Source organism: Chanodichthys erythropterus, chromosome 11 (assembly GCF_024489055.1).
Source record: "Chanodichthys erythropterus isolate Z2021 chromosome 11, ASM2448905v1, whole genome shotgun sequence".
Lineage (NCBI taxonomy): Eukaryota > Metazoa > Chordata > Actinopteri > Cypriniformes > Xenocyprididae > Chanodichthys > Chanodichthys erythropterus.
Window position 1 is genome coordinate 28,069,437 of NC_090231.1, and position 25,303 is coordinate 28,094,739.

Genomic DNA, 25,303 nt, shown 5'->3' on the forward strand with positions numbered 1-25,303 from the left:
AAAATCCATAGCAGGTGATGTGATCACAATACACTGAGGGGGAAAAAAAAGCACATGAAGTTGCTTCTACATACATTTAATCCTTTGCTATTTTCAGAAACGCACAAGGATGTGTTAGTGTTTACAGTATCAACATGTGATCTTGAGCATTTTGAAGTTCATCAGAATGTAGTTTTAGTCATCTATTTACAAAACATTTAGGACCCCATTTACACCGATTTTTAGCACTGAACACTTGTGTTCTGTCTGCACAGGCATGGCTGCTCTGAATGGTGGTCTAGGCAGTGGAGGTCTTTCTAACGGCTCGGGCAGCACTATGGAGGCTCTGACTCAGGCAGCCTATTCTGGGATCCAACAGTATGCCGCTGCCGCTCTGCCTAGCCTCTACAGTCAGAGTTTACTGTCCCAGCAGAACGTTAGTGCCGCTGGCAGCCAGAAAGAAGGTGAGTACATGGAGGTCTGATCAGCTTTGAGCAGCTGTTTGGGAAAAACTGCTAGTTTATGCTAGCAGGGTCAGCTCTTAGGGTATGTGTTGGCCGGTGATGCTTTTCAGTGTGTGTGTGTGTGTGTTGATGTGGCTCTTGTGATCACCATCTTAAGGATTCATTCTTGTTTTAAATATGCTGCAACAGCAAGTCCCAATCAGAGTGCGGGTAAGAGATCATAATCACTCTCCACAATGTCCATTTTCTACATTTTTGGTTTGTTTAAAAGTATGTGGAGATCCATACCAGCAGCTCTTTGCCAATGAATTCAAGGAGCTTTCTGGGTTAAATACAACTTCAAGCCTGTCTGAATCATCTGTGGCATGCATTTCTATGCTGGTATTTTATGTTACCAATTATTATCAGTGTTGAAAACAAAGTTTCTATATTTGTAGAAACCTGAATACAATTTTTTTTCAGTATTTTTTGTTGAACAGAAAGTTTGAATGAATCTATTTGAAATAGAAATCTTTTGTAAAAGTATAGACGCCTTTGCCACATTTCATGAATTTAATGCTGATTAATTGCTGAATAAATGTATTAACGTGTTTAAAAAAAAATCTGACACTAGACTACTGAATGGTAGCGTGTATTAGACCTATTTTTAGCTGCTGTTAGTTCAGCGAGGCCAGATATTTATTATCTTTTTTTTTTTTTTTTTAGGCAATTTTTGTCACATCTATAATTTCAAATCTATAACAAGATTTGTAAAGAAAAACTTTCCCATGGTAGTTATGGCAGGAACACATAAACATACCTTCATTTACCTAGAAATGTATTCCCACTTTAAAAGAGCAATTTATGCAATGATACAAATCAAACAATAAACCCTGTTTTACTAAATGCAATAAATATGCTATAGCAAAATGCAAACCCTCCAGTCTGATAGTTTTATCAAGTTGGGGGGCGTCTCTATTTTCTGTAGTTATCGGCAGCATGCTTGAGTTGTATTTAACAGATTATTCTTTTAACTAGGCAAGGAGAATAAATGTTGAACCTTCATTGGAAATAAAAAGGTTGCTAGGCAGTCAAAAGTTATCTTTGTTTCTTTTTATCTTTGTCTTTCTAAAGGCCCCGAAGGAGCAAACTTGTTCATCTACCATCTGCCACAGGAGTTTGGTGATCAGGATTTGCTGCAGATGTTTATGCCTTTCGGCAATGTTATCTCTGCCAAGGTCTTCATTGACAAACAGACCAACCTTAGCAAGTGTTTTGGTGAGTCGAGGCCTGTTCCAAAAACACTGTGCTTGCCTTGTTTTTTGAGTTCAGACATCAGAAACAGTCCTTAGATGTATATTCTGAGCTGTGGGTAACTATAACAATTAGAATTAGATATGTTAATACCCCGTCTTTTTTCTTTTCTTTTTTTTTTTTTTTTTTTTTAGGCTTTGTAAGTTACGACAATCCAGTTTCGTCCCAGGCAGCCATTCAGTCAATGAACGGTTTTCAGATTGGAATGAAGCGGCTGAAGGTGCAACTTAAACGATCCAAAAATGACAGCAAGCCATACTGAGTGCTTTTACTCTCAAATGGACTTGGTTTGAAAATGTTTTTCTGGTAAGTGGAGTGTGACGTTGGAAAGTTATAATGACCCCATCCACCCTTAACACCTGCCTTTCCTAATCCTTTTACTTCTCTGGCCTTTCCTACATATCTTCTCTCTTAACCTTAAAAACAAAGACAACATGCAAATTGTTAACATTATGAATTTGTTCCAAGGAAAAATGAGTTTTTTTTTTTTTTTCACATTTATATATCTAATTGTTTTGTTGATCTTCTGTTTTCCCTCAAGTCTTTCTTTTTTTTTTTTTTGTGCCATATTACAAGTTTGCTGTGTATAAATCTAAATCTTGCGTCAAAGGATGTTGCACAATGAAAGCCAGCCTGTGTGACTGCTTTCGGTCCCTTAGACTGTTGATCACCACGGTCTGGCCCCTGTAGATGTTCTCCTGTGTTTACACTAGACTCTTATAGTACATTCGGACGGTGTAATACTGAAGCCTCCTACAATGCTGCCTTTCTAGAAAATGGAGGCTTGCTGCATCGGTGCAAAAGATAATCAATCGGTCACCTGAATATTGTTTTGAGCATCTGGAAGTTCAGGCTGCACTCCACTAGACTCTGTTTTCATGGATGCCTTTTTATTTAATTCATTTATTTATTTCACTAATTTATTTATTTATTTTTTAATGTATCTGTGTCTTCACAATGAGGGTGATGTAACATTGCTTCAAAGTCTGTTTTATGTATTCTGTTGGAGGGCTTAGCTAACAACAGTAATGATGATGCTTTTTGCTTGTTTTTATTCACATTCATATTTTTACATTCTAAAAAGACAAACACTAAGCAAGGGTATTATATCACATGCTGGTTCATTCAGTATTGCTAGTTCGCTGGAGATGCTACACTTACTCTCAGGACATTCTCACCATTCTGTCAGACCAAAACTACTTGCCCATTATTCTCGCCTGGCACAGGAGAATACCTTGATGATGAAATAAGTGATGGAGTGCTTAATTTCAGTTCATGAATCCTTTCTTAAAAGCCTCAAACAAAAGCAAAATGTTTTGTTTTTTTGTTTTTTTTTGACCCACGATTATTATTTCTATTCTTTGGAAGTTGCTGAAGAATCACATGGTAGCAACATATGGTTATAAATGGCATTTGTATAGACTTTTTGAGCAAAGACACAATCTACAACATGACTTTTTATTTTGATGGTCATTTGATACATTATCCAACACCTCAATTCAAGAGGTTGGTCTTGAAGCATTTAGCAATATTTGCAATCTGGAAAACAGTGAGAGATGATATTGCCAAGAACAGAACGAAGGAAGTTTACAAGTGCTGAATTTAAGGCCACTTAATTGTCCGAATAATTTGACTTTTTGAAAGTTAGTTTCCCAACATTTTGTGGGGAGAGTTCAAGAAGTATTTTATTTTTATGCAGGTGGTCTCTTGTACTCTGGTATATTGAGACTCATCAGACTCAAAGTTGACCTTGTGATCGTGTATTCGAGTTACTCCATGCAGCTTGCTTTAGCTGATAATGGCAGTAAATAAGTGTTCAAACGTAATCAAATGTTAATGCCAATCTGAGTCCTGCAGGGTTGTTAGGTGAGAAGATTGTTTTTATGGAAATTGAGAAGAAAACATTATCCAGATAGTGTATATTACTTAACCTATTATGCCTTTTCTATTTTTATAGAGGTTTTATAATATTGCCTAAATAATTTCTCTGAATTAAAACGGTTGTTTAAAAAAATCACTCAAAAATTCAACAGTGTTTTTGTAGAATCCTTATGTGAAGTTTTGTGGATACATTCACTGATTGTTTAAACGACTGATGTGTGGCCCTTTTCACTAGTTGTAGTGTCGTCTGTTTAGAAAAAACAATTTTTTTTTTTTTTTTTTTTTTTTTTTTTTTTTAAGTCTGAAGCAGATCCATGGTTCAGTCTTGAGTTCTCACTCAGTGTAATATCTCTAAACTAAGTACAATTATATGTGCAATGACAAATGCTGAAATGTGCTTTAATCAAAAGTCATTCATTTATTTCCTCACAGCATAACTTGAGCTCGGAATTGCAATTAGTAAAAATTGTATTAGAACTTTTTTTTTTTTTTTGACATTTACCTCACTATTGTCATCACTGTTTGACATGCTTGTATTTATTAATGGTGCTTTTTATTTTCACTGATTTAATTGCAAATAAGCCAATTCTTGTTAACCTCACAATCTTTCTATTATCATCAAGTACGGACACACTTCTCAATCCAGGTGAGGAAATGTGTGCCACTACTGCGACTTGTACAGATATGCCGGTCTGTATGCCTTTCAGTTAGTTTGATACGTTAGAGACGCTTTAGACTGAACCCAGGTGTGAAGCCCCTCTTAAAGCCTTTAGATGCTAGTGCAGGGAATGCCCAGTCCCTGATCTGTGCCTCTGTTCAAATAAATACATGATTTACATGCAAAAACTAAATACAAAAACCATTTAGTGGAAGAAAAATGCGAAGGCCTCAGAGATGTCCGAGTTGCACCACGAATCACCATTTTGAACAATCCAAAGATTCTTGTGAACTTGTTCTAGGCAGGGATTTTTGTTTGTTAGACAGAATCTTTTCATAGTTTTGTTTCTTTTATCCAGAGCAGGTTGACTGGCGTTTGTAAAGGTCTGCATATTTGTGCGCCTTAAGAGCTCACAGGTGCAGAGTAGTTCCACATATGTGCCAAACACATCAAGTCTTAAATTTGTGTACACGTTTAACGATGATATTCTGTTACTCGCTCTGTGTCCCATCATGTTGTTGTCCTTCAGAGTTCAATGTAGCCAAATTTGTGTTACCCATGGCAGGTGTTTTGTGAATAAGAACCAATATGAGCAGCTCCAAATATGCATTATTCCACAGTCCCACACAATTCAAAGTTGAAGCACAAAATAAAAAGACTTTCACTGAAAGAGCTGAAACATTGAAGCACAATTTTTCTGTTCGTTTCTCTCTCTTTCCCTTGGTCTAAAATCAAAATGTGGTTGTGAGAAGTTGAACATTTTCACTTGAGTTCAAATGTTGTTGTCGTAGCTATAGTAGGCAGGTTGTGTTTTCTCGATGTTGTTTAATGTTAATCCCTTTGTTCACTATTGGCATGGTGCTTACCTTTCCCTCTTTCTTCCCACTTCATTGTTTCCTGTGTTGCATTCAATGTTTTGTGTTTAGATCATGTGCATCTTTGAAAGCACCCCCCCCCCCCCCATTGTAAAAATAATCATTCATGATTTTCTTTTTCATCCCTTCTCCTTTTTCCGTTGTGCTTTAACCTAGGTTTGTTATTCGTTTTTTTTGTTTTTGTTCTAGATATCTTCGTGCCCGTTTGTCATCGTTTGCCTAGCATGTCGATGTGACGTCAAAAGTTCATCGTCCAGTCCGTTGTCCTCTTCGCTTCTCTGACGCTTGAAATTTCACACTTGACCTTTTTGTTAACTTTTGACGCTTATTGATTACTTATTTTGTTTGTTTCTTTGTGTGATGTTCATTTCTGTCATTTGTGCTGCCAATAGGGAGCGTTAGAAAGACTGCTAAAAGTGTAAAAAGTTTCATGAAAATTGTTCTGAGCAAAGAGTCTATTTTTCTAGAACGTTCAAACATAACCACTAGATTTTTGCAGAAGCTTTTAATTTTCATTGTTTAATTTTTCAGATTTTTCTTTATCGATTTTTATTGTTTTAAGCAGTCTTCCTAGCGCTTCTAATTGTTTTGTTGTTTTTTTTTTTCTCAAAGCAGCCATTCAGTTTATAGAATCACTTTTGTGTGTTCAAGTGTGGGTGTGTTTCCCTTTCTCTCACTTGTTAGTTCTAAACCTTTTTAGAGGAAGTTTTCGTCACATTTTGCTGAAATTGAGGATAAACTTTGTAATTTTGTGTTAGGTTAGTTGGCATGATGTAATTTTGGGAGTTTTTATTAACCGAGTGACATTACAATAGACACTTGAAATGCCTTTTTCTTCTTTGTGTGTCGAGCCAACATAGGCACATGTTTTTCATTTCTTTATTGTGTGAAAATCAGGATTAGTCTGAAATAATGCATAGAATGAGCAGAGTTGAATTTCTTGTCACAGGTAAATATTAAGCATGCATGTTGTTGTTTTTTTTTTTTTGTTTTTTTGTAAGTGCACTGAAATCCTCAGCAAAATGTGATCTAGTTCTGTTTCAAAGAGTCAAGATGAATAAAGTGGTGCCAAAAGTTTTGCATGTTGCTGTTGGTTACATTTGCAGTATGATTCACATCATGTCCATGGCTCCTGCTACAATGACATGTGGTCTCATTTTGATGGTTTATGATTTTAAAAAAGCAAACAAAAACAATACAGTGTGTGTTTAGGTTATGGGTTAAAGTGAGATTTTAATGTATACTTGTTACACAAATTGAAGTGGTTTTCAAATGAGTCCTTAAATATAAATGATTGTGCCTACAACAGCAAAAACACAAGCTCCTTTTAAGATGTTGTTCAGTTAATTTGTTATAACCATACAGTTGGTCTGTTTTACACTCAGCTTGCAGGCATTTTTTTTTCTTCTTTCTTACCTATACTGGCATCTGTACAAGTTGTGAAGTTCTGGAATTCTGGACTGATTGGTAGAGCTCAACTGCAGCTTTGCCCCCTAAACCTTTAGTTTGAGAGGCAACCCTCTAATGTCCAACATGTCTCCATGGATGAAGAGCTAAAGTTTTTTTGTTTTTAAAATGTATTCTGACAGACTAATCTAATTGGGAGTTGAGGTGGTTGTTTTCTATTTAGATTTTAAGCTGCTGTTTTGTGAGTTTATATGTATTCTGAGAAAATTTCCTGTGGGATGTTTGTCATTACTGGTACAGAGTGATTGTATTTAACATTTAAGATTTGTACAGATTTTGCCTTTTCTACTTCATAAGTTGTTTCACAATGTAAGTCCCAGTAAGTGGAAGCATGTAGACTGTAACACCATGTCCAAACATCAACCTGTACAAAATAACCAAACTACAAAAAAAAAAAAAAAAATCAACTCCACAAAACAGCCTTTAACGGGAGGTTTTTTTTTTTTTTTAGTCCTTTTGTCATTCAAGTTGTGTGGTTTTCATTGGAAGTGTAGAGAGTGCAGAATTTATTAGATGTCTGAAACAAGTGTGTTGTATTAAGTTGGTTCAGGATTTCATGCTACTGTCTCTACAGCAATCTAGCAAAGTGGACACATACAGTCATCTGGTAGTTTATCTTTAGTTTATGTATGATTAAACTGTTTGAAAAGATTCACACACATTGTGTCTGAATTCATTCGTTTTCTCAATTTAAAATGGTAGAAATGCACATGGTTTTAATTATTTTTTTCATTGAATAGTTTGACATCTCTTGATTCACGTTTCATTGTACTTAAACGTTAAAGTCTAGAATGAACACCCTAGATTTAAAGTTTGCAGTAGTTGCTACAGTCAAATTTATTGTAATTAATCAGTTATTTATATGCTAGCCATAGACCGATCAAACAAATTATACTATTTGTACACTTTTCAGGTTGTTTTTAGAGTCCTGTATTGTGCAAACTCAAAGCATGGAAAAGCTGACTGGGATGATGACTGAGATGAAGACTGATTCAGGAACAGTTACCCTTTACCATCTCATCTGCAATAATGAAGAACTAATATGACAATTCAAGCTCGAATATAGCTATTAAACATTTTGAATTTGTTTGTAAAATATGACCTATACTGTGTTGTATTACAATATAGACAAGAACCAGAACCTGAACTTTAAGAGTTCATGATGAAGTTCAAAAGAATATTAACAGTCATTACATCAACAAAGTAGTCATTTTGTATTTTCTTTGACATCACTTAAAGGGACCATATATCAAACTACATTTCATAGGTCAAGGGTTAAATCATTGTGTAGGGGAGAGCAGGGATGAAATTTTAATTTTAATTAATTTTAAAATGTTTTAGACAGATATTTTTGCTGTGGTCAATGACTCACAAGTGTGGTCTATCAATACCAGGTGGTATTTTGTACAAATGTAGAAATGCTTCAGTGTAATTTCACTTTGAACATAAGTTGCACATTGTTACTTTTGACCCCGTCAGGTGGTAGTCGTGGGACGAAAGTAACACAAATCTAGCTTGCATTGTTGTTAGTCTTGGTTTCATTAAATATAACTGACTATGACCTTGATATGTAACTGCAAACATATTTTGTCATTTATCTTTGCAAAAAAAAAATATATATATATATATATATATATATATATATATAACATTTTAAATTGAGAATTTCAGTTTCATCAAATGTTTCAAAAGTAACCCTACAGTACAAACTTGAATTGTTTAGAATATTTTTTTGGGGAAATGTCATTTTATAAAACATTTTTTCAAAAATTTGAACAATATGAAAAATAAATTAAATTGGCATAATATAAATTCTCAACATAATGTAGCAGTAGTCATGTTTCCAATCCAGCTGTTTTTATGCATAAATTCAAAATATGCATAAAAACATCTGAATAGTAACACTGCAAATTCATAGGTGGATGTGGAAAAGCTAAGGTATGGCTAAAAACCTAATGTAAACAGAGTGAGTGAATAAATGGAGACATACAGAAATCAGCAACATATGTCCAGAAATACCCTCTCATAAACATCTGGCTAAATCAGACATCTGTCTTTCTGACCCTCACTTTTGGCATATTTTGCTAGTATAATATGACAAACATGTTTTAATAAATGCTGCAACACAGAGAAAGCCACCACATTAGCAGTGGGAACGTTTGTCACTGGAGCGGGATGAAAGTAACAAGTGTTACTTTTGTCCCGACAGGAACTTCTGACATTTAAACCCAATTCACTTTCATACTGAAAAATACTGACAAGTCAAACTTCAGGATGTGTTACAGGACTAAATAACCTGTAGACTGATCATTATTGTGACACATGAAACGAGAAACACAACTTGTAATTAGAAAAAAAGTACCGCTTCAGCAATTTATTTACCGTATAAGAAAACTTTTCCGGACCTAACCGTGGGAAACAATGACGAAATCACATGATATTTGGCAGCTCCGTCAAGGGTTGCGTGCTGAACGTGCGGTCATAACTTGAAATGCAAATGCAGTCAGAGCTCTGAAAAAAAATCGCTTTGTTACTTTTGTCCCGGTTCTCCCCTACAAATTAACAAATTAAAAATTCATCTAGACAATATTCATCAGTCCTGCCATTGTGGGTAGCGACAGTAAGTGTCAGAGTTTACTATTGTTTTTGGTGATGCCACCCACATCTTCATTGCAGAGAGGAGGCAGGTGGTTATACTTGGGTCTGATGTTCATATGGATAGATATTGAATATGGATCCTGACCGACAATGCGATGCATCTTTGCACTGTCCCGCTGGAGCTCTTCAAGACTTTTCTCAATTTTCATCACACCACCACCACTCATTCCAGAAGTGTCCACTTTCTCTGGATACAGAGCGTCCCCTATGTATCAATTAAGGGGGGAAAAAAAGTTCAGTTTTGTGCTTAGGTTCCTTAGTCAGAACACTCCTTTGTCCCATCAAGAGGTGACATTTAACAGACACCTGTAGGAATTTATTATTTGGCAATTACCTGGTAAAATATTTGCAAAGCAGTCAGGTGACACCAGGTGAATAGGCAGCCACTGCTCACAGCCCTCCAAAGACCTCTGCCAGGCAAAGCGATGGAGATCTCTGAGAGCTGGAAAATGGCACATTCGTCCAAGGTCGTAGAACTGAGGTGGAGCTATCCAAATTTCTTTTGATTTGTAGCTGTGTAGCACTTCTGAGGGAGTGGACCACTGAGAGACAAGGCAGTTGTGTTATTACCCAACAGTCAAGCATCAGTTGTACTCATCAGGCCGAGACTTAAAGGTGCAGTATGTAATCATTTTGTCCGCTAGAGGTCGCTACAGGCCTATTCAAAACAAAGGCGTAGCTTGATGACGGCAAGTTTGAGCGCGGAATCTTGGGACATGTGGTCTTCACCTCAAAGGATGGTGCAAAAGAATAGGGATAGGACTCGGGAATAAATCATGTTCATGGATGCAATTATTAACGTTACTGTAGTATGAAGCAGAGCAGGACCGAGTGTGCTGGGAGGTGAACGAGGCCTCTGGAGCGATTGCGCAACTTTTATTATGCCACAGTCGCCGGCACCACTTCCGCTATTCCGGTCATGAGTATGACGTAACACAGCTCTGTTTATCATATTAGATACATTTGAGAGTGTTGAAAATTATGTTCTAATGTTACTCTGTGCGTTCGCTCAGTGGCGCTGTGAGACAGTTGCACACTGCAGTAAGCTGATCAATATTAGAATATTAAATGCTGGATGGCTTGTGTTGATAAATGGCATGCGATTCATTTTAAAACATTGTATGATGGAGAAAATACTGTTACTAAAAATAAAGCTGCATCTGATAATGCTATGGTAGCTACTTGACAAAATAGTGTTTTTCTCTGAGGCATGGTAAAGCATGGTATTTGCAAAAAAAAAAATCAAGAAAATTAGATTTAAACAATATGACTAAACTTGTTGAGCTATATAACAACAATTAGTTTTCGGTCTATAAATATAACAGTTGTTCCCTTGTCTAATAAAACGTGTAATATATAAAAGCATCTTTGGTGTTTCCATGGTTTCTGGGTCATTCTACAGAAACGTCCACTTTTGGTATGACAAAATGTCTTAAAATGTATTTATTTTTCTAACATTTAAACTTAGACCACATTATTATATTACACTTTGACTTTATGAATACACATAAATGACAGCTTAATGATTTTTTAATTTTTTTGTACATTTATTTAAAGACTGCATGTCCCCTTTTTTGTCACTGGTGTTACCTTACTTCTCTGGCATTTTTAAACAATTTTATGAAATATTATTTCTCTTTTTTTTTCAGCACATGCAGTCAGAGTTACAGAATAATGATGATAATGCAAAAAATAAGCAATGGATGTAAAATTATTATCATGTCACATATGACACATTTTATTTAATGTGACAGACAAAAAACAGTAACACCAGTGACAAAATGAATCTCCAGAGACGTATACGTAGGACCAAAGATCCTTAATTTTTCAACTATAATTAAGTAGATTGGACTAAATTTTTACATTTGGTGTACAATAAAAGACTTATCTTTGACACTTAGTGAAAACAGTCAGAAAAAGATCATAAACAACATTTGAAAACTGTCTGTAAAATACACTGTCTGTAAAGTCGCTGCACTGAATTTAGCCAAATACCCTTAATTTAGCCATATCTGCCCAAAGGAGAATTAACAATGAGAAAGAAGAGTTATAATCATGTAATCTTAGTGCTATTTTATGCAAAAGAACTAAATGAATAGCTTTAAATAAAGTTTATCTATAAATGGGTAACACCAGTGACGGTAACACCAGTGACATTTTCATAAAAAGGTAACACCAGTGACAGTAACACCAGTGACAATTTTCATGAAAAATGCATTTTACAAAATGGCTGCTGCAAAGTATCAATCCACATGTTGTCAATCATGATATATTCACTAAATCAAGTAGTTTAATCCATTTGTATTCTAGTTTTTTATAATTCCCTAGCAATAAAGTAGGTCACACCAGTGACTTCAACTAAAAGCTTCGTATGAAATTATGATTTTCTAATTAAAATTTCTGATAATTGAAAAGAGATAGTGGACTTTTCATTTGCCTTTCTTCATTGATCTTCAGGAAACAGGAAGAAGGAAGTCGAGTGATGCCATCAGTGTGACTTTTTCTTTCAAAATAAGAGATTTTTGTTAAAGGTAACACCAGTGACACAACACCAGGGGACAACTACATTCATTATATATTTTATAATATTTATTTGGCATTTGGTTTTTTTTATGTTATTTACATTATATATTTGATAGTTATGGATACATTATTGAAATTAAAATGGTAGAAAAACCTGTTTCTGAGCTCAGAATAAAGCACTTTCCCTCTGTACATGACTGTGGGGACAAGCACTTCTGTGGTGCTTGGAATTTTTAGAATTAATTAAAAAACAAATATTGGCACATTGATGGCTCAAGAAGGTTTAATTGTTCAAATAACATATTGTTTCATATTAAAATATAAAAAAATTGTAATCCTAAAGTGTTTTTCAAGTGTAATATTTCTGTAAAATCTAGGGACAGAAAAGTGGACGTTTCTGTAGAATGACCCTTCTACAAAATAAAACCGGAAACCGAGGCAGACCGAGGGTAACGCGGGTATGACGCAATTGACAGGCGACTCCTCACACGTCCCGGAGCCTTGGTTAAAACTGCAATTTTCTCACGATTTACAAATATTTGGAAACATCTGGGATATTGTAAGTAACGTTACTCAAGTGAACAAAATATATGACACTGGCCTAGTGGTTTTTGGATATTTTACTGCAAAAATATTACATATTGCACCTTTAATTGCATACATAGGCTACAATAGGAATGGCCTGGTACATGAATATTAATTACGTTCTGTGACGTTTAGCCACTTGCTGAACGGCGTTAAATGGGCGCGGCTTAGCTGGCGAATGAGCGCTTGCCTTATGAATAGTAATGAGGTCACAGGCGAACGCTCCAGGAAATACCTTGACAAAGTCTTTTCAGTTATTTCGCAAGTTGGACACAAATTGGTCACGAACGTATGAAGTGATAAAGTACACGTTCAGTAAGTGTATGCCGAATACAATTTTAAATATACGTTTGTAACCATATAACGTTACCTTTGGAATTCGAAACGCACCTTAAAATGAACGATTTCCTTGTCGTCGTGAAGCGTATATGGAGTCTCGTGTAGGCAGCAGATGTAAAACGCTGTGTCGTAGCGCCTCTGTTTGCTGTACACGCCTATGGGTGTCAGCCAGTTCCCCCATTCATGCAGAGCCCAGATGTTAGGCAGACACTGCAACTCCCTGCACATCTTAATAAAATTCGACGAGTTACCAATAACCAGAGATCTCCACTTTGACAGCAGGTCTTTCTTCCACAGTCCGCTCAACCTGGTCAGGGGTGGCTGGGTGTCACTATAAGCATCATCTGTGTGCACGCGAATCCCGCTTTCCTCGTGTTTGGGAACCGCGAGGAGCACACCTGACTCCTCAAACGTCTCTCTCACCGCACATATCCTAAAAGCTACATCTCCCGGGATCGGAGATCCCAGCTGAGCTCTGTCAGTGGCGAAAATGGGTGGCCTGGTCGCCGGCAGCTGCTTCACAACTCCAATGCCGTAGTTGGGCGCTTCCGTGAAGGCTTTAAAGATCTCCTCCCACTCGCTGGAAAAGTCAGACGAATCCACCAGCCCCCCGGGAAACACGTAGGCATTGGGCATGAACCCGCTGTGACCGCTGCGTTTCAGCAGTAGCACTTGATAATCGAAGGCAGATTTGTGCGCTTCATCAGTGACTTTTTCCAGACCAGCTTTAAGAGAGTCCGCGCTCTGAGTGCGTCTCAGCCCGGCCGCCAAGATCACCGTCGCCGCCTCTCTCCAGTGTTTCAGCGCCGTGTTCATCTTGGCCTTCGCTTAAATGTTCAGTTACACTAATACCTTTCGAAAACTTTAGGCTTCGGTCAACTATGGCGTGAAGGACAGCACAGAGAAAATAATAAAATATTTATTAAGTGTTTGGTGATTGAGCGCCATCTACAGCAAGGGAAGAACGCTTGCTTTTCATAATTTTGCCACATTCACATCAGGACGTTTTTATTATACTCTACAATTAAAAAACGATTGAATATATTGATTTATGATTGCAACAAAGTCCAATAATACCTATAAATTCCATGTCTAACGAACTGCGTGATGGTCAGTCCTGATAAGCGCTGAAAAACTGAACAGGTAGGCCTACCACTTGACAATGTCTGACAGTTAGAAATTATTCCAGAGTAATGTCAAATAAATAGTAGTGTGTGGCCTAAAAGATAATTAGCTTTAATCAGATATTGGGGAAAAAAATTGATTTGTTGACCACAGTGTTATTCTGACTGTATTATTCCAAACGCTTGCATGGGGAATGCCACAGTTCCAGTAGTCATCTGGCGTTTATTCGATTAGACTTGGTGGTGCTCCACCCTTAACAATATACATTCCCCATTCAGTTCACTGTCTGCAGAGGGAGTGATAAAACAAACAAAAAGAGAGCATACTCTGGCCAGAGAGGTGTGAAAGTGTGTGTGAATGATGGTGCACCAAGCAGACAAAATGCCTATTCTAAATGGGCACACAATGTAGATAAAGCCTAATAAAAAAAAAAAATGACCTTGAATGAATCTGGCTAACTAACCTGGCCTGGGTCATTGATGCGGCAGAAAGCAACAGTGCCACACCTACGCCACGCATAACTCAAAATGGCAGAGATGTCACCCCACATTTAACTTTTTTTTCCCTTTTCCAGCATGTCATAATGGATTCCATCAAACGGAACTGATTCTGTTCCGAATGTATAAAATGTTGTCTTGTGATTGTTAACGTTAAAAGTGGGATGAGTGTTTTCCAGTTAGAAAAACCTGAATAAGATGAATAAGGAATGGTGAAAGTCTAAGAAATGATTTAATGGTCGTGGTACGCATTTAAAAACAGCAAAGAAAATCATATAACAAAAACCGAATCATGTATGATATAGAGTTAATAATGACATGAACGCAAGTAGCTGTTCAGTGTGTTGTAGGAGTATGGACAGCCCACATAAATTGTCACAGGTCACTCCAAGAAGGGCTGGACTGGGTGATGAGCAAATAATGTCTCTAACAAAAGCTGTTCTGTTAATACAGAGGATGTTCGTTCTACCAATCCGGACCATCTGAGTGGTGGGGTGAGATACACACTATGCACACTGTTGGAAAGTAAAACACACTGAGTTCAAACCAGGTGTGCCTCTAATGCTGGCAGAGGCAGAGGAATCCATTAGGGGGACCAACGAGGAGATTTGAGTAGACTCAACTGGTGGCTTAAAAGCCCGCTGTTTGCTCCAACTGATAAAGAGCGTGTCAGAACCGAGGAAGGATCGACGAGCGCCTCAGTGCTTAGCAGCAAAAGTGGGAATGCAACAGAGAGACTAATTAATTTATCCTGATGCTAAAGATGATTCAATTTGCCAGATTAATTTGACTCTCATACTAGGTACATTACTTTTACAGTCTAAAATTAAAGATGAGTTGGAGGAATTTGACCACCTGGAAGTCCTCAACCCAGCAGAAGTCTGAGGGACATCAGGGGTTTTCTTTTAGTGGCCCTCATCTGACCAGCCTTGTGAAGGCCTTATAGTCAGATCACATACATACAGCTGGGGTTAGAGAGGTATCCGTAACCGTAACCATATATACACTCAATTTTGAACCAAGTATTATGCAATGTATTGAAATTTCTTCTATATTACAAAATCATGGTGACCTAATCAGATCTGCTACATCTTGTCTTGACTCTTGAGTGCATCCAAATGGTTGCAAAAAGAAGTAGTCCCACTTTCCCTAGTCCCTTCATGTTACATAAGCACAGCATAATGTTTAGTTTCAGAAGACTGGGCTTCTTTCTTGTCTCTCTTTTGATTCTGCAAATATCTTTCTTCTTTTGGGCCTTTCTGTACTCTGATCTTCACAAACTTCATCTGTTAGATGCACTACTTTGGATTTTATTATCCTCTTTAAATAAGATAGATTTGTTTATCACAACTTTGTAAAATTATTAAAAACAAATTAATCAAGTAAATATTAAAATTGTGACATTTTATTTAATAAAATTTGTTATTCCTTATTCAAAACATAATCATTGTTTATCTGCCTGGGTCACTGCATCAAATTGCCACCAAAATGAAAATTGAAGGTGAGCAGTTAAAAAATGTGTGCATATTAAAATAGGCCTCAACAAAAGCTAACAATAGGTCTGTCTTTAAAAGTTGTTGTTAAAAATCAGTTCACATGGAGAAAATGAATAGGATTTTTACTTCCGATATTGCATTGTTGCACTTTTACAAGTAGCTACAATTATAATAGGTTACTTAAAGACTTAGAAATTCTTCTGCTGTGAAAAAATGACTCAATATATTAACACAATTAATACATTTAAGTTCAAGGAACATGGGAAAGATATCATAACTATCCTGTACAACAAACTTACAAGCATATAATTGCACAATAATAAGTTAGATAAACTGGAAGTCAGACATTCATGGAAGTGTTGTGTTATTCTTGAAAGTAAAAACATCCCTGTGACCTGGGAAAGACTTTTAATACATTGTAAAAACAATGGATGGACTTGGATTCTGAATAATAATAATAATAATAATAAAAACTGTCCATATGCAGCCATGTTCCCTTTAAGGATCCTTTATCCACATTTCCACAGATCAATCTGTTGTCCATTTCTGACTATTACATCTGTCTTTCCTCCAGTTTGACATCTGTCACTCAATCTTTTCAGCCGGAACGACTTGCAGTAGCAGCTGAAGGTGCATAGTGAGTGGCCCTGTAAGTGTTAACAGGTGAAGTTTAAGAATTTAGCATTTGGGTAGTTACTATTTAATTATTAAGCCATTTCTTGACTAAATGTTTAGGTAAGGGTGAACATCCACTAAAAATAACCTTAAAAGTTATATATTATTCAGAAGAAGAAAAACACACACATATAATTACAGATTTATCAAGGATCAAGACAAACATACATTTTGCTGACTGGAATTTATCCAAATGTGTAATTTCCAGCTACTTACTCATGATGCGGCGAGTCCAGTTGAATTTGTAGTAAATGAAGGGTACATATAAGAGAAGACCGCCGACTATGAACACTGTGCAGTACAGGTACTCCCACTCAGGCTTGTCTATGATCGGAGCAAGAACCAGGTAACAGGACACAATCACTACCAAAGCAGGAATGACTATTGGCACCTGAGAGGAACAAAAGGAACGTATTTTCATGTTGGGCAGCCATTTTACAGTAGATTAGATTTATGGTTGATCCAGTCCATGCCATAGAGCTACATTTTTCCATTTAATTTCAAATGTCTATCACATTCGATAATAGAAACTATGGCCAATATAAAATACAGACAAAATTTGTGATCCAGAATGTTTTACTGCAATAGCTAGACAGGAAAGTAACAATCCATTATTTAGACACACCTCTTTTCCAAGTACAAAATTAATTCAAAACCATAAACAAAGGCACTTGCTTTGATAAACTTTATAGAACAGAACACTACTTTTCTAGCCTCTAGCTACTCTAGCCTTTTAGTTTATTGTTGGGTCTTATGACAAATAGCTTTTGATCTTTGTAATTTTAAAGTTGCTTTGGATAATAGCATCTGCTAAATGATTATGCTGAATGATAGTTTCTTTTATACAGCCATATGATGCTGTGTCACCATACATAATGAGCTCTGACCTTGACAGGTCTCTGAAGGTCCTTTCTAGTGAATCGCATAACGATGAGCACAAGGCATGTGAGCCCATAGAAAGCCCACTGAGCAAAACTGAAGTAATTGATGAGAGTGTTTATGTCTGCTGGGATGATGTAGATGATTGACAGGAAACCCTGTAAATCACATACAAGAACACATACTTTATCACAAAACTAATATAATGTTAATATGTTTAAAACAGTTTAAATAATTGATGTAATATGGCAAAATATTGTGATAAGCCTTGTCCAAAAAAAAAAAAAAAATGTTGAGGATCGAATATTGCATGAGACTTACATTAAACATCAGAGCTGGAGAAGGAGTGAAACGTTTCACACTGATGTACGACAATAACCTAACCATGTGTCCTTCCCGTCCTGCCACATATGTCAACCTAACAGGTGCAAACAGACACTAAGTGTCAGGCCCAGAAAACAATTTTCAGCATGCACTTAATCCAATGTGCAAATTTGTATAAAAGATCTCCTAACCTGCCTGCAGTGAAACAGCTCCCATTGGCTGCACCAAAAGTGGAAAAGACCACAAACAGAGGCACAACCCATGATAATGGGTACAACACTCTGTCACCAAAGGTCTGTGGAGAACCCAATGATTTAGTAAAAGATTTTTCAAAAATACATTTTTAGAAATTGTCCTGCAAAACAAAATATGTTGGCTGATTACATATTTTAGAACTAGGGGGAATATTTATTCTCTGTAGAATTTAGAGTTTAGAGTTCAAAGGCCTGGAAATCACAGATTTAAAATTCCCTGATATTTCCTGGTTTCCATTGGTAGAACTATGACTATGACTATAATACACACTCACCACAGCAACGGCAGAAGACTGGAGAAGTTCAATAGGGGTCATGACAGTGAAATATGCAATGTTGACAAATATATAGCACACGGTAACCAGGGGAATCCCAATAAGGATTGCCAGGGGAAGGTTTCTGTTAAAAATAAATAAATATACACTTATATATTAAAATATATATATAAAACACTGAAACACTGTATGACAGACTAGATTTAATGGAGGACATGTAATTATGTAACTGTTATATTACAGATTTCACATTTTTTTGAAAAACAGAACTAATTCAGTCTCACTTGTATGGATTTTTCAGTTCTTCTGTTATGAAGTTAAGCTGATTCCTATGAAGAAAGAAAAGAGAACTTTGAAATGAATTGCCATAGCTAACTTAAGCTTACTTCTGGTCTTGTACATGCTTCTCTCATGATAAAGATGAATAATCTGGTGAAAGTCCAGGCAACTAAAAACAGATTCCACAGCATTTAAGGTTTGACAAGCATTCATTTCCCTTTTCATTATAAAATGACAATTTCCTTTATTATTAGATTGTGTGAATGATTCCTAGGGCTGAGAGCACATCAGAATGTTGATTCTATGAATCTACTATATGCGTATCAAGTTTCAAAAAGGCGTACACTGCTGCTTAACATTAGCCTCATATGCCACATGTGCAACATTATATGAGCTCATCAATACTTTACCATCCATCATACGCCCAGAGACCATTGTAAAATGCAAGGCCAATTGCTCCAAATGATGTTTTTGCCCCTGCAAATGGGTCTTTAAGATTCTGTGTATTGCCTAAAAACAGTTATAACATAATAAAAAAGACATATTTTATTGATCTTACATAGAACATTTACAGAGGTCACCTTATCTAAACACACATCTATACTAATCTTTGGGCATAGTCTACAATGAGTAAGCTTTTACAACATAAATTGAAAAATAAAATGTCTTTATGTTATCAAAGTGTATTTGATCTCAGTCCCTTTAACTGAAAAATAAGATGCTGCTGTCCTTAACAAAGTCACATAAGTCAGTCAATAAAACCTAACATCATAAAAGATGAGAGTCACAAAAACAGATCTGGCATTGAGAGGTGGGGTGAAAGCAGGTTTGATTGTTCTCAGGGAACAGAGAGATACCTTGAGCCAACAGAGCGATGCCGGAAACCACAATAATAGCAATAATCAAGAGTTTGGCTGCTGTGAAGAAGTTCTGCACTCTGTAGGCCAGCTTCACACTCAGACAGTTGACGAGTGTAATTATTGCTGACGAGAGAACAAAGAGAGAGTCAGACCAAAATAATGTCATTGGAATATAAACAGGGCCTAGACTTGTACATACAGATACAAGCGGCAGCCAGGCATTTGGTAACCACTTGAGGAGGAGTGCATCCTGGGTAAAATGGAGTGGAGGCGTACTCGGCACAACTCAGGGCAATGATGGCGAATGACGAAGGCTTCAACACGATGATTGTGGTCCAGGAATAAAGGTATGCCGGCACTGGCCCAAAGCCCTCCATCAGGTATGAATACTCACCGCCAGACTTCATGATCATTGTGCCTAGCTCGGCATAGCAGAGGGCCCCTGCACACACATGCACATGCAAACCTCTTAGTTTCTCAGTGTTCAAGTTGAGGTCAATGAGTCCATTACCGAAAGGTCTTCTGTAGGCAGAGTCAGTATTAAACTAAAGAGGATTTCTGTGTCTTGGGAATTTTCCCGAACAGTATGTGACTTTAAAAGACTGACTGAGGGTTTCTGAGTGAGTGAACATATCTGATTAACCTCCTTGACTTTGCCCAACTATAATCTCAGCAGAAAGTGCTGGATAAAATAAAGATTTAGTGTAGATTTACATATTTGTAACACAATGCGGGAAAACAACAGCTGCAATGAATGGAGCAAAACAAAAGAGTAACACTTTACAATAAGAGTTAACATTATTTAATGCATTGGGTATCATGAAGTAACAATCTTGGTTAATGTTGATTTATAAATATTTAACATCTCAGTTGTCAAATTCATTTTACTATGTATTTATGTATTATGAACAAAAACAAAGTGATATATAATTTAACTAACTTAAATTACATGCTGTAAAAATACTGTTCATTGATAGTTTATCATACCTACTTAATGCATTAACAAACTGAGCCTTATTGTAAAGTGTTAGCAAAAAAACATATCACAGATTAACACAGCAGTAAACGTCTTGATGTTGCGTCATATGGTGAGATAAATATGATACGATGCATGAGGTGACTATGCATAATCACACCCTTTTATCTGTGTTATGAGGGTTTATCAGACTTCTCAAGGCTTGTGTGCAAACTCATAGATAAAGTGTTTATTTTGTGGATACTGACCCATTGTAGCCAGTACTCCGCAAGCCGCCCACACACACAGACATGGACCCACGGCTCCAGTTCCCTCCAGAACCGATTTGGGGGAAATGAAGATCCCTGAGCCAATCATTGTTCCCACTATCAGACAGATGCCACTTACGAGACCCACCTGAGACATTCAGACAGGGTTAAGGTTAAAGGGTTAGGGATTGATTATGTAATTAAGTTAACGTGATATTAAAATTAGGGATGTGTGATATATATCGATACCACATGGGTGGTAAAAATCATGGGTTTTTTATATGATCGTATCTGTTGGATTCTCATTTAATGCATTTTTACATTTAGGTTACCCTAGCCATTAAAGTTAATCCTTAAAACATGAATAATCTAGCATATCTCAAACATAAATATCCCACATGTAGCATTTAAAATGATTGATTTTAGTTTTTAGTGTTTTATTTTATACAACTGCCATAACAAATAATAATTCAACTTCTCATATCTGCCAGATTTATTACACTATTTTTTAATACCTGTGCATCCCTAATTACAATGATCTAAATGATCTCAAACCACTTTAACACAGGGAAGATGAGGCTTCTATTTATATTGCCTGATTGCTTTGTCTAAATAAAGATAAACATAAATAACAAGGGTTGCAGTAGTTTTAGAACTACCCAAAGTGATTCGTATTACCGTGGCTATTCATGTCCTTATGTATGCAGATTTATGTACAGTACAAATAATTAAACTTGTCATTTAAGGGTTAGTTCACCCAAAAATGAAAGTTCTGTCATTACGTACTTTCCCTTATGTCTTTCCACACCTGTAAGACCTTAGTTTGTCCTCAGAACACAAATTAAGATACTTTTGATGAAAACCGAGGGTATCCTATCTGATCCACACATAAGCAGCAATGGCACTGCATTTTTGAGGTCCAGAAAGGTATTAAAAGACATCAATAAAACGGTCTTTTGTTCGGAGCACCAAAGTCACATGATTTCAGTGATTCAAAACAAAAGGTTGTAAATCTTTGAAGCAGTCTTTTGAAATCGCATTTATCAACTTTGTTGAAAAAGTTGTTATTTTGTTTTGTTTTTGCGCACAAAAAGTATTCTCGTCGCTTCATAACATTAAGGTTGAACCACTGTAGTCACGTTGACTATTTTATCGATGTCTTTAATACCTTTCTGTATCTCAAAAGGTGCAGTGACGTTGCTACTTATGTGTGGATCAGATAACCTCGGATTTCATCAAAAATATCTTAATTTGTGTTCGGAGGACAAATTAAGGTCTTATGGGTGTGGAACGACATGAGGGTGAGTACTTAATGACAGAAATGTAATTTTTGGGTGAACTAACCCTTTAATGAGAGTTACAAAAGATGGGTCAGGAAGGGAAGGGATTACACCGCAATGATGGCGACAGGCACCGCCAGGTCAACCCACAGTTAAACCCTTCACACATGCATCGACTCCGGATGGAAACCAGTGATCATTAAACATTCTTCACATTCTTCTGTGCAATGTGCCCATAATGAGTAAGATTCTCTTTCTCTCATACTCACATTCTGATGCAGAATTGCTGCTTTTGGCTGATCATGCCTTTTGGCTTCCAAAGCCTCTGGGATGCGTCCGTTGTGAGTGTTCGCCTTTTTCAGATCCTCGCCCATCATTCACAGGATCAACAGTCCAGTTTTATATTTGTGCAGTCAGCCTGAATAAATACAGACAAAACTGTAGTATACTCTTTACTACAAACTCGATTACATATTATGATCAATTGAAAAAAATTATTAAGTTAATTAATAAATAAACAAGAACAACATCTACTGAGCCTGAACCTGAACTAAAAGACAGATAGAAGTGTATGGAATCTGGATCTAAGGAATATAGCACATTTATTCTTGTTGTTTTGATGTCTTGCTCGCTTTTGTAGTTCATCGTGTCAGATTACTTCAAGCATCCTAAAGGAAAAGTTAAAGGTTAAAGACATTATAATGATTTCGGTGTTGCTAATGCAAGTGAATGAGTGTCAAGATGTTATGAGCTCTCTGACTGATCTGTTTATTCATACATACACAATAACATCTGCTCCACATGCACTTCAGTTCAGATCATTTTGTCTCCTAGCAACTGTGGTGTGATAGTCAAAGGTTCAGTTTATACTATAGTCAAGAAGCAAAGACTATTGGCTGCAAAAAAATCTGAAGGAAAATGTGTACAAAAATATATAGGCTAATAAAAGATTAATATTAAAATACTGCTGTAAACTCAGTAGAAGAGTTCACATACATTATTCAGTTAAATAATTAAACTTCTCTTAACGTACTTTGCTAATAATGTCAACTGTAAACAAAAACATATCAATACCTCAGTTTCTGCCAAACATTTATCAGAACTTGTAGAAAATCAACAAATATCACATTATCTATAACTTTGCAATAGTATTTGAACAAAAATAATGCATTAAATATTTTTCTGAGTGCAAATTTTTCAGGTGCAGTCAGAAAAGACAAACTATAAGTTAACTAAAGCTTACTTTCTGTGCCACCAATTCCACCGTCATATGAGAATCATGTTCAACTCGATGCGTGAGGCGAAAGACAAACCTGCAATGCTTTCAGTTTTTCCAGCAGATAAGTTTTGATCCATTAGCAAATTCATGTGTTTAATAACCAACAAAAGTGGGTGGGACCTTCAATGTTCAGTCATTCTCCTGGGTTGACCGTGATTGCAGCAAACACGTGACAAGAAGGAGGAGAGGGACCAGGATTGGCTAGAGGTGAGCAGGCTCTGACCAACACAATACTCCTTTGAAAGAGACACTTGATATGGTTTGGTTGGAAAGAGGGGGTGACAGCGTGAAGCCAAGGATAGACCAGAACACAGGCTTAGATCAAAAGCACTGCCAGTGCAACTCAGTACAAGCCATTGCTCAAATAAATACAGGCCAGTAAAGCTCCATGATGTCCATTATAAATACCTTATGGGGTGAATTCGGGTAAATTGGGACACTTTTTGCAATTGAAATCAACATTTTACAGTCAAAAAGAGCTTCTCTGACTGATCTACTCATCTTTACTGTCTCTCCTTTTCTTTTGTTGAGCTCAAAAGCTCTGAGATGTATCTCTATTTGGCAATAAAGTTTCAAAGAGATAGTCATGCATTTAATAGCTTGCTGTTGTATCATTATACATAAAAATACATGATATGACAAATTATAAATGTACTATTGCTTATTGTTATTCATGTTTGTTCAATACATTCATAAATGTTAATTTATTCAACTTGAATTGTTACAAATGTATTAATATGTGTAGAAATTAACAATGAAGAATGAAAAACACTGTAAGAGGGTGTTCATTGTTAGTTCGTGATAGCTGATATGTAATGTATTAAAGGTGCTAAAGAGGATGTTTTGTTTTATACATTTTTGCAATATTACTTGAAACTGTCTTTACTAACTGATAAAAGACTATTTATTAGGTGCACTGAAAGGAATAATATTAATATACATCATCTGTGCACGAGGTAGGGCCTTAAAAACATCAGCCAATCGTTTACGCCATCATCGCATAAACGATTGGCCCTCTGGCTTGTCAATCACTGCCGTGACGTTCCTTGTGAGAGACGAGCGCGGCTGCGCACTCCAGTAACTTTCCACACTCCACAGGCGCTGCATGCAATGTTTTTGTCCGGAGACAGGAGTAACAACTGCAGATTATGAGTTACCTGCGGTGAGTCCGACATAATAAATCCACCAACACGACACCGCGAATGCCGGTGGTAAACACTCGTGTTCCAATACTCGTGCACGAGTGAAGGAGGGGGGGGGGTTGTTCTTACGCATGCGCTCATTTCAAAAACTCACTAACAGTCTTTGGTTTCTCAGTCCACGAAAAGATCCTCTTTAGCACCTTTAACATAATGTATTGTAACCGTATTGTAGTTTTCCCATGTACACAAATGACAGCACAGCTCAAACTTCCAGAAACTTGCTATGTTAGCTACTATTTAACTACTTGCTTCAACAATTTCTAGTCTCCACATACTGCACCCTATAAGTTATATAAACATATATCTGTCATTTTGCTATAAATGAAACAAACAGCATTAGTTTTCTTATTGCCAATCTTCAAAATGATAAACATGAACTAACCTTGAAATAAATCAGTTATTAAGCAAACTGAACATGTCATGGCTGAATGACACACCACGATATCGATCTACTTCCACCACAAAGCAACATTATTCTCGTACTTCCATTCAGTTTTCACAATATTTATTCATCGAGGACATGAAAGCCAATGATATAAAAATTATACAAATATATCAAGTGTACTCTTTTTACAAGATTCCTTACCTGTAGATGGGCTACGTCTTATCCCAAACTCAGATCTGAATCTTCAAGCGATAACTGCAGGGATTACACACACTCATTCTGGGTGGCATTTGAGCAGCTAACAATTAACCCGACTCTGTCACAAATGACTGGCTTTGCACATCCTTCCTTCACGTGCAACGCTGAAACTCACGAGAAACTCATACTTTATCTGATGACTGAACATTCAGAGAGAAAATAATTTCAGAATCAGTAATCCCAAACTATTCAATTAACTTGAATTCTTTTAATATGCGCATAATAAGTATATGGGCTCCATTTAAGCAGTTATTTTTAAATGTCGAAGTTATCTAAATATTTACTGACC

At 36.5% G+C, this 25,303-nt stretch overlaps 3 protein-coding genes across 13 annotated transcripts in view; 1 reads left to right on the forward strand and 2 right to left on the reverse strand.

Moving 5' to 3' along the window:
- celf1 (cugbp, Elav-like family member 1) overlaps positions 1–14,921 on the forward strand; it is a 41,594-nt gene extending 26,673 nt beyond the window's left edge. For 7 of the 9 annotated variants that reach the window (XM_067402248.1, XM_067402243.1, XM_067402244.1 and 4 more), the window contains 4 exons: positions 255–443; positions 1,557–1,700; positions 1,871–2,042; positions 5,340–7,034. In XM_067402248.1, the coding sequence (XP_067258349.1) occupies positions 255–443; positions 1,557–1,700; positions 1,871–1,998 (461 nt within the window). In that variant the 3' untranslated portion in view covers positions 1,999–2,042; positions 5,340–7,034. Of the gene's footprint in view, positions 1–254; positions 444–1,556; positions 1,701–1,870; positions 2,043–5,339; positions 7,035–7,530; positions 7,671–14,797 lie in introns of those variants that run through there. The other 2 variants (XM_067402246.1, XM_067402245.1) reach the window with 2 other exon arrangements.
- Positions 8,331–13,847, reverse strand: nudt19 (nudix (nucleoside diphosphate linked moiety X)-type motif 19). The gene is made up of 3 exons (XM_067402255.1): positions 12,774–13,847; positions 9,610–9,817; positions 8,331–9,480 (listed from the first exon to the last, which is right to left on the reverse strand). The coding sequence occupies exons 1-3, from the start codon at positions 13,536–13,538 to the stop codon at positions 9,245–9,247; spliced, it is 1,209 nt and encodes a 402-aa protein (XP_067258356.1). The 5' UTR covers positions 13,539–13,847; the 3' UTR covers positions 8,331–9,244.
- A 948-nt stretch (positions 14,922–15,869) lies between the features above and the next one.
- slc7a9 (solute carrier family 7 member 9) lies at positions 15,870–25,076 on the reverse strand. Of its 3 annotated transcripts, none has more exons than XM_067402253.1 (13): positions 24,958–25,076; positions 22,160–22,308; positions 20,611–20,758; positions 19,586–19,828; positions 19,384–19,509; positions 18,937–19,036; positions 18,532–18,576; positions 18,248–18,371; positions 17,910–18,013; positions 17,716–17,812; positions 17,403–17,552; positions 16,732–16,906; positions 15,870–16,487 (listed from the first exon to the last, which is right to left on the reverse strand). In XM_067402253.1, the coding sequence occupies exons 2-13, from the start codon at positions 22,265–22,267 to the stop codon at positions 16,426–16,428; spliced, it is 1,482 nt and encodes a 493-aa protein (XP_067258354.1). In that variant the 5' UTR covers positions 22,268–22,308; positions 24,958–25,076; the 3' UTR covers positions 15,870–16,425. The 3 variants fall into 3 exon arrangements, with proteins under 3 accessions (XP_067258354.1, XP_067258353.1, XP_067258355.1); XM_067402252.1 differs by lacking the exon at positions 24,958–25,076 and adding an exon at positions 23,134–24,903; XM_067402254.1 differs by lacking the exon at positions 24,958–25,076 and adding an exon at positions 23,204–23,223.
- Positions 25,077–25,303: the final 227 nt, after the last annotated feature.

What these genes read in the sequence shown, in the direction of transcription:
- nudt19 (XM_067402255.1), bottom strand. Translation starts at nt 13,538, where the DNA reads ATGAACACGGCGCTGAAACACTGGAGAGAGGCGGCGACGGTGATCTTG. An exon ending in AGGAAATCGTTCATTTTAAG is followed by an intron (nt 9,818 to 12,773) that starts GTGCGTTTCGAA and finishes CTTGTCTCTCAG; the next exon opens with TGGTCCACTCCCTCAGAAGT. An exon ending in CTTTGCAAATATTTTACCAG is followed by an intron (nt 9,481 to 9,609) that starts GTAATTGCCAAA and finishes ATTGATACATAG; the next exon opens with GGGACGCTCTGTATCCAGAG.
- slc7a9 (XM_067402253.1), bottom strand. Translation starts at nt 22,267, where the DNA reads ATGATGGGCGAGGATCTGAAAAAGGCGAACACTCACAACGGACGCATC. An exon ending in CGGAGTACTGGCTACAATGG is followed by an intron (nt 19,829 to 20,610) that starts GTCAGTATCCAC and finishes ATGTGTGTGCAG; the next exon opens with GGGCCCTCTGCTATGCCGAG. An exon ending in GAACTGAAAAATCCATACAA is followed by an intron (nt 18,372 to 18,531) that starts GTGAGACTGAAT and finishes TATTTTTAACAG; the next exon opens with AAACCTTCCCCTGGCAATCC.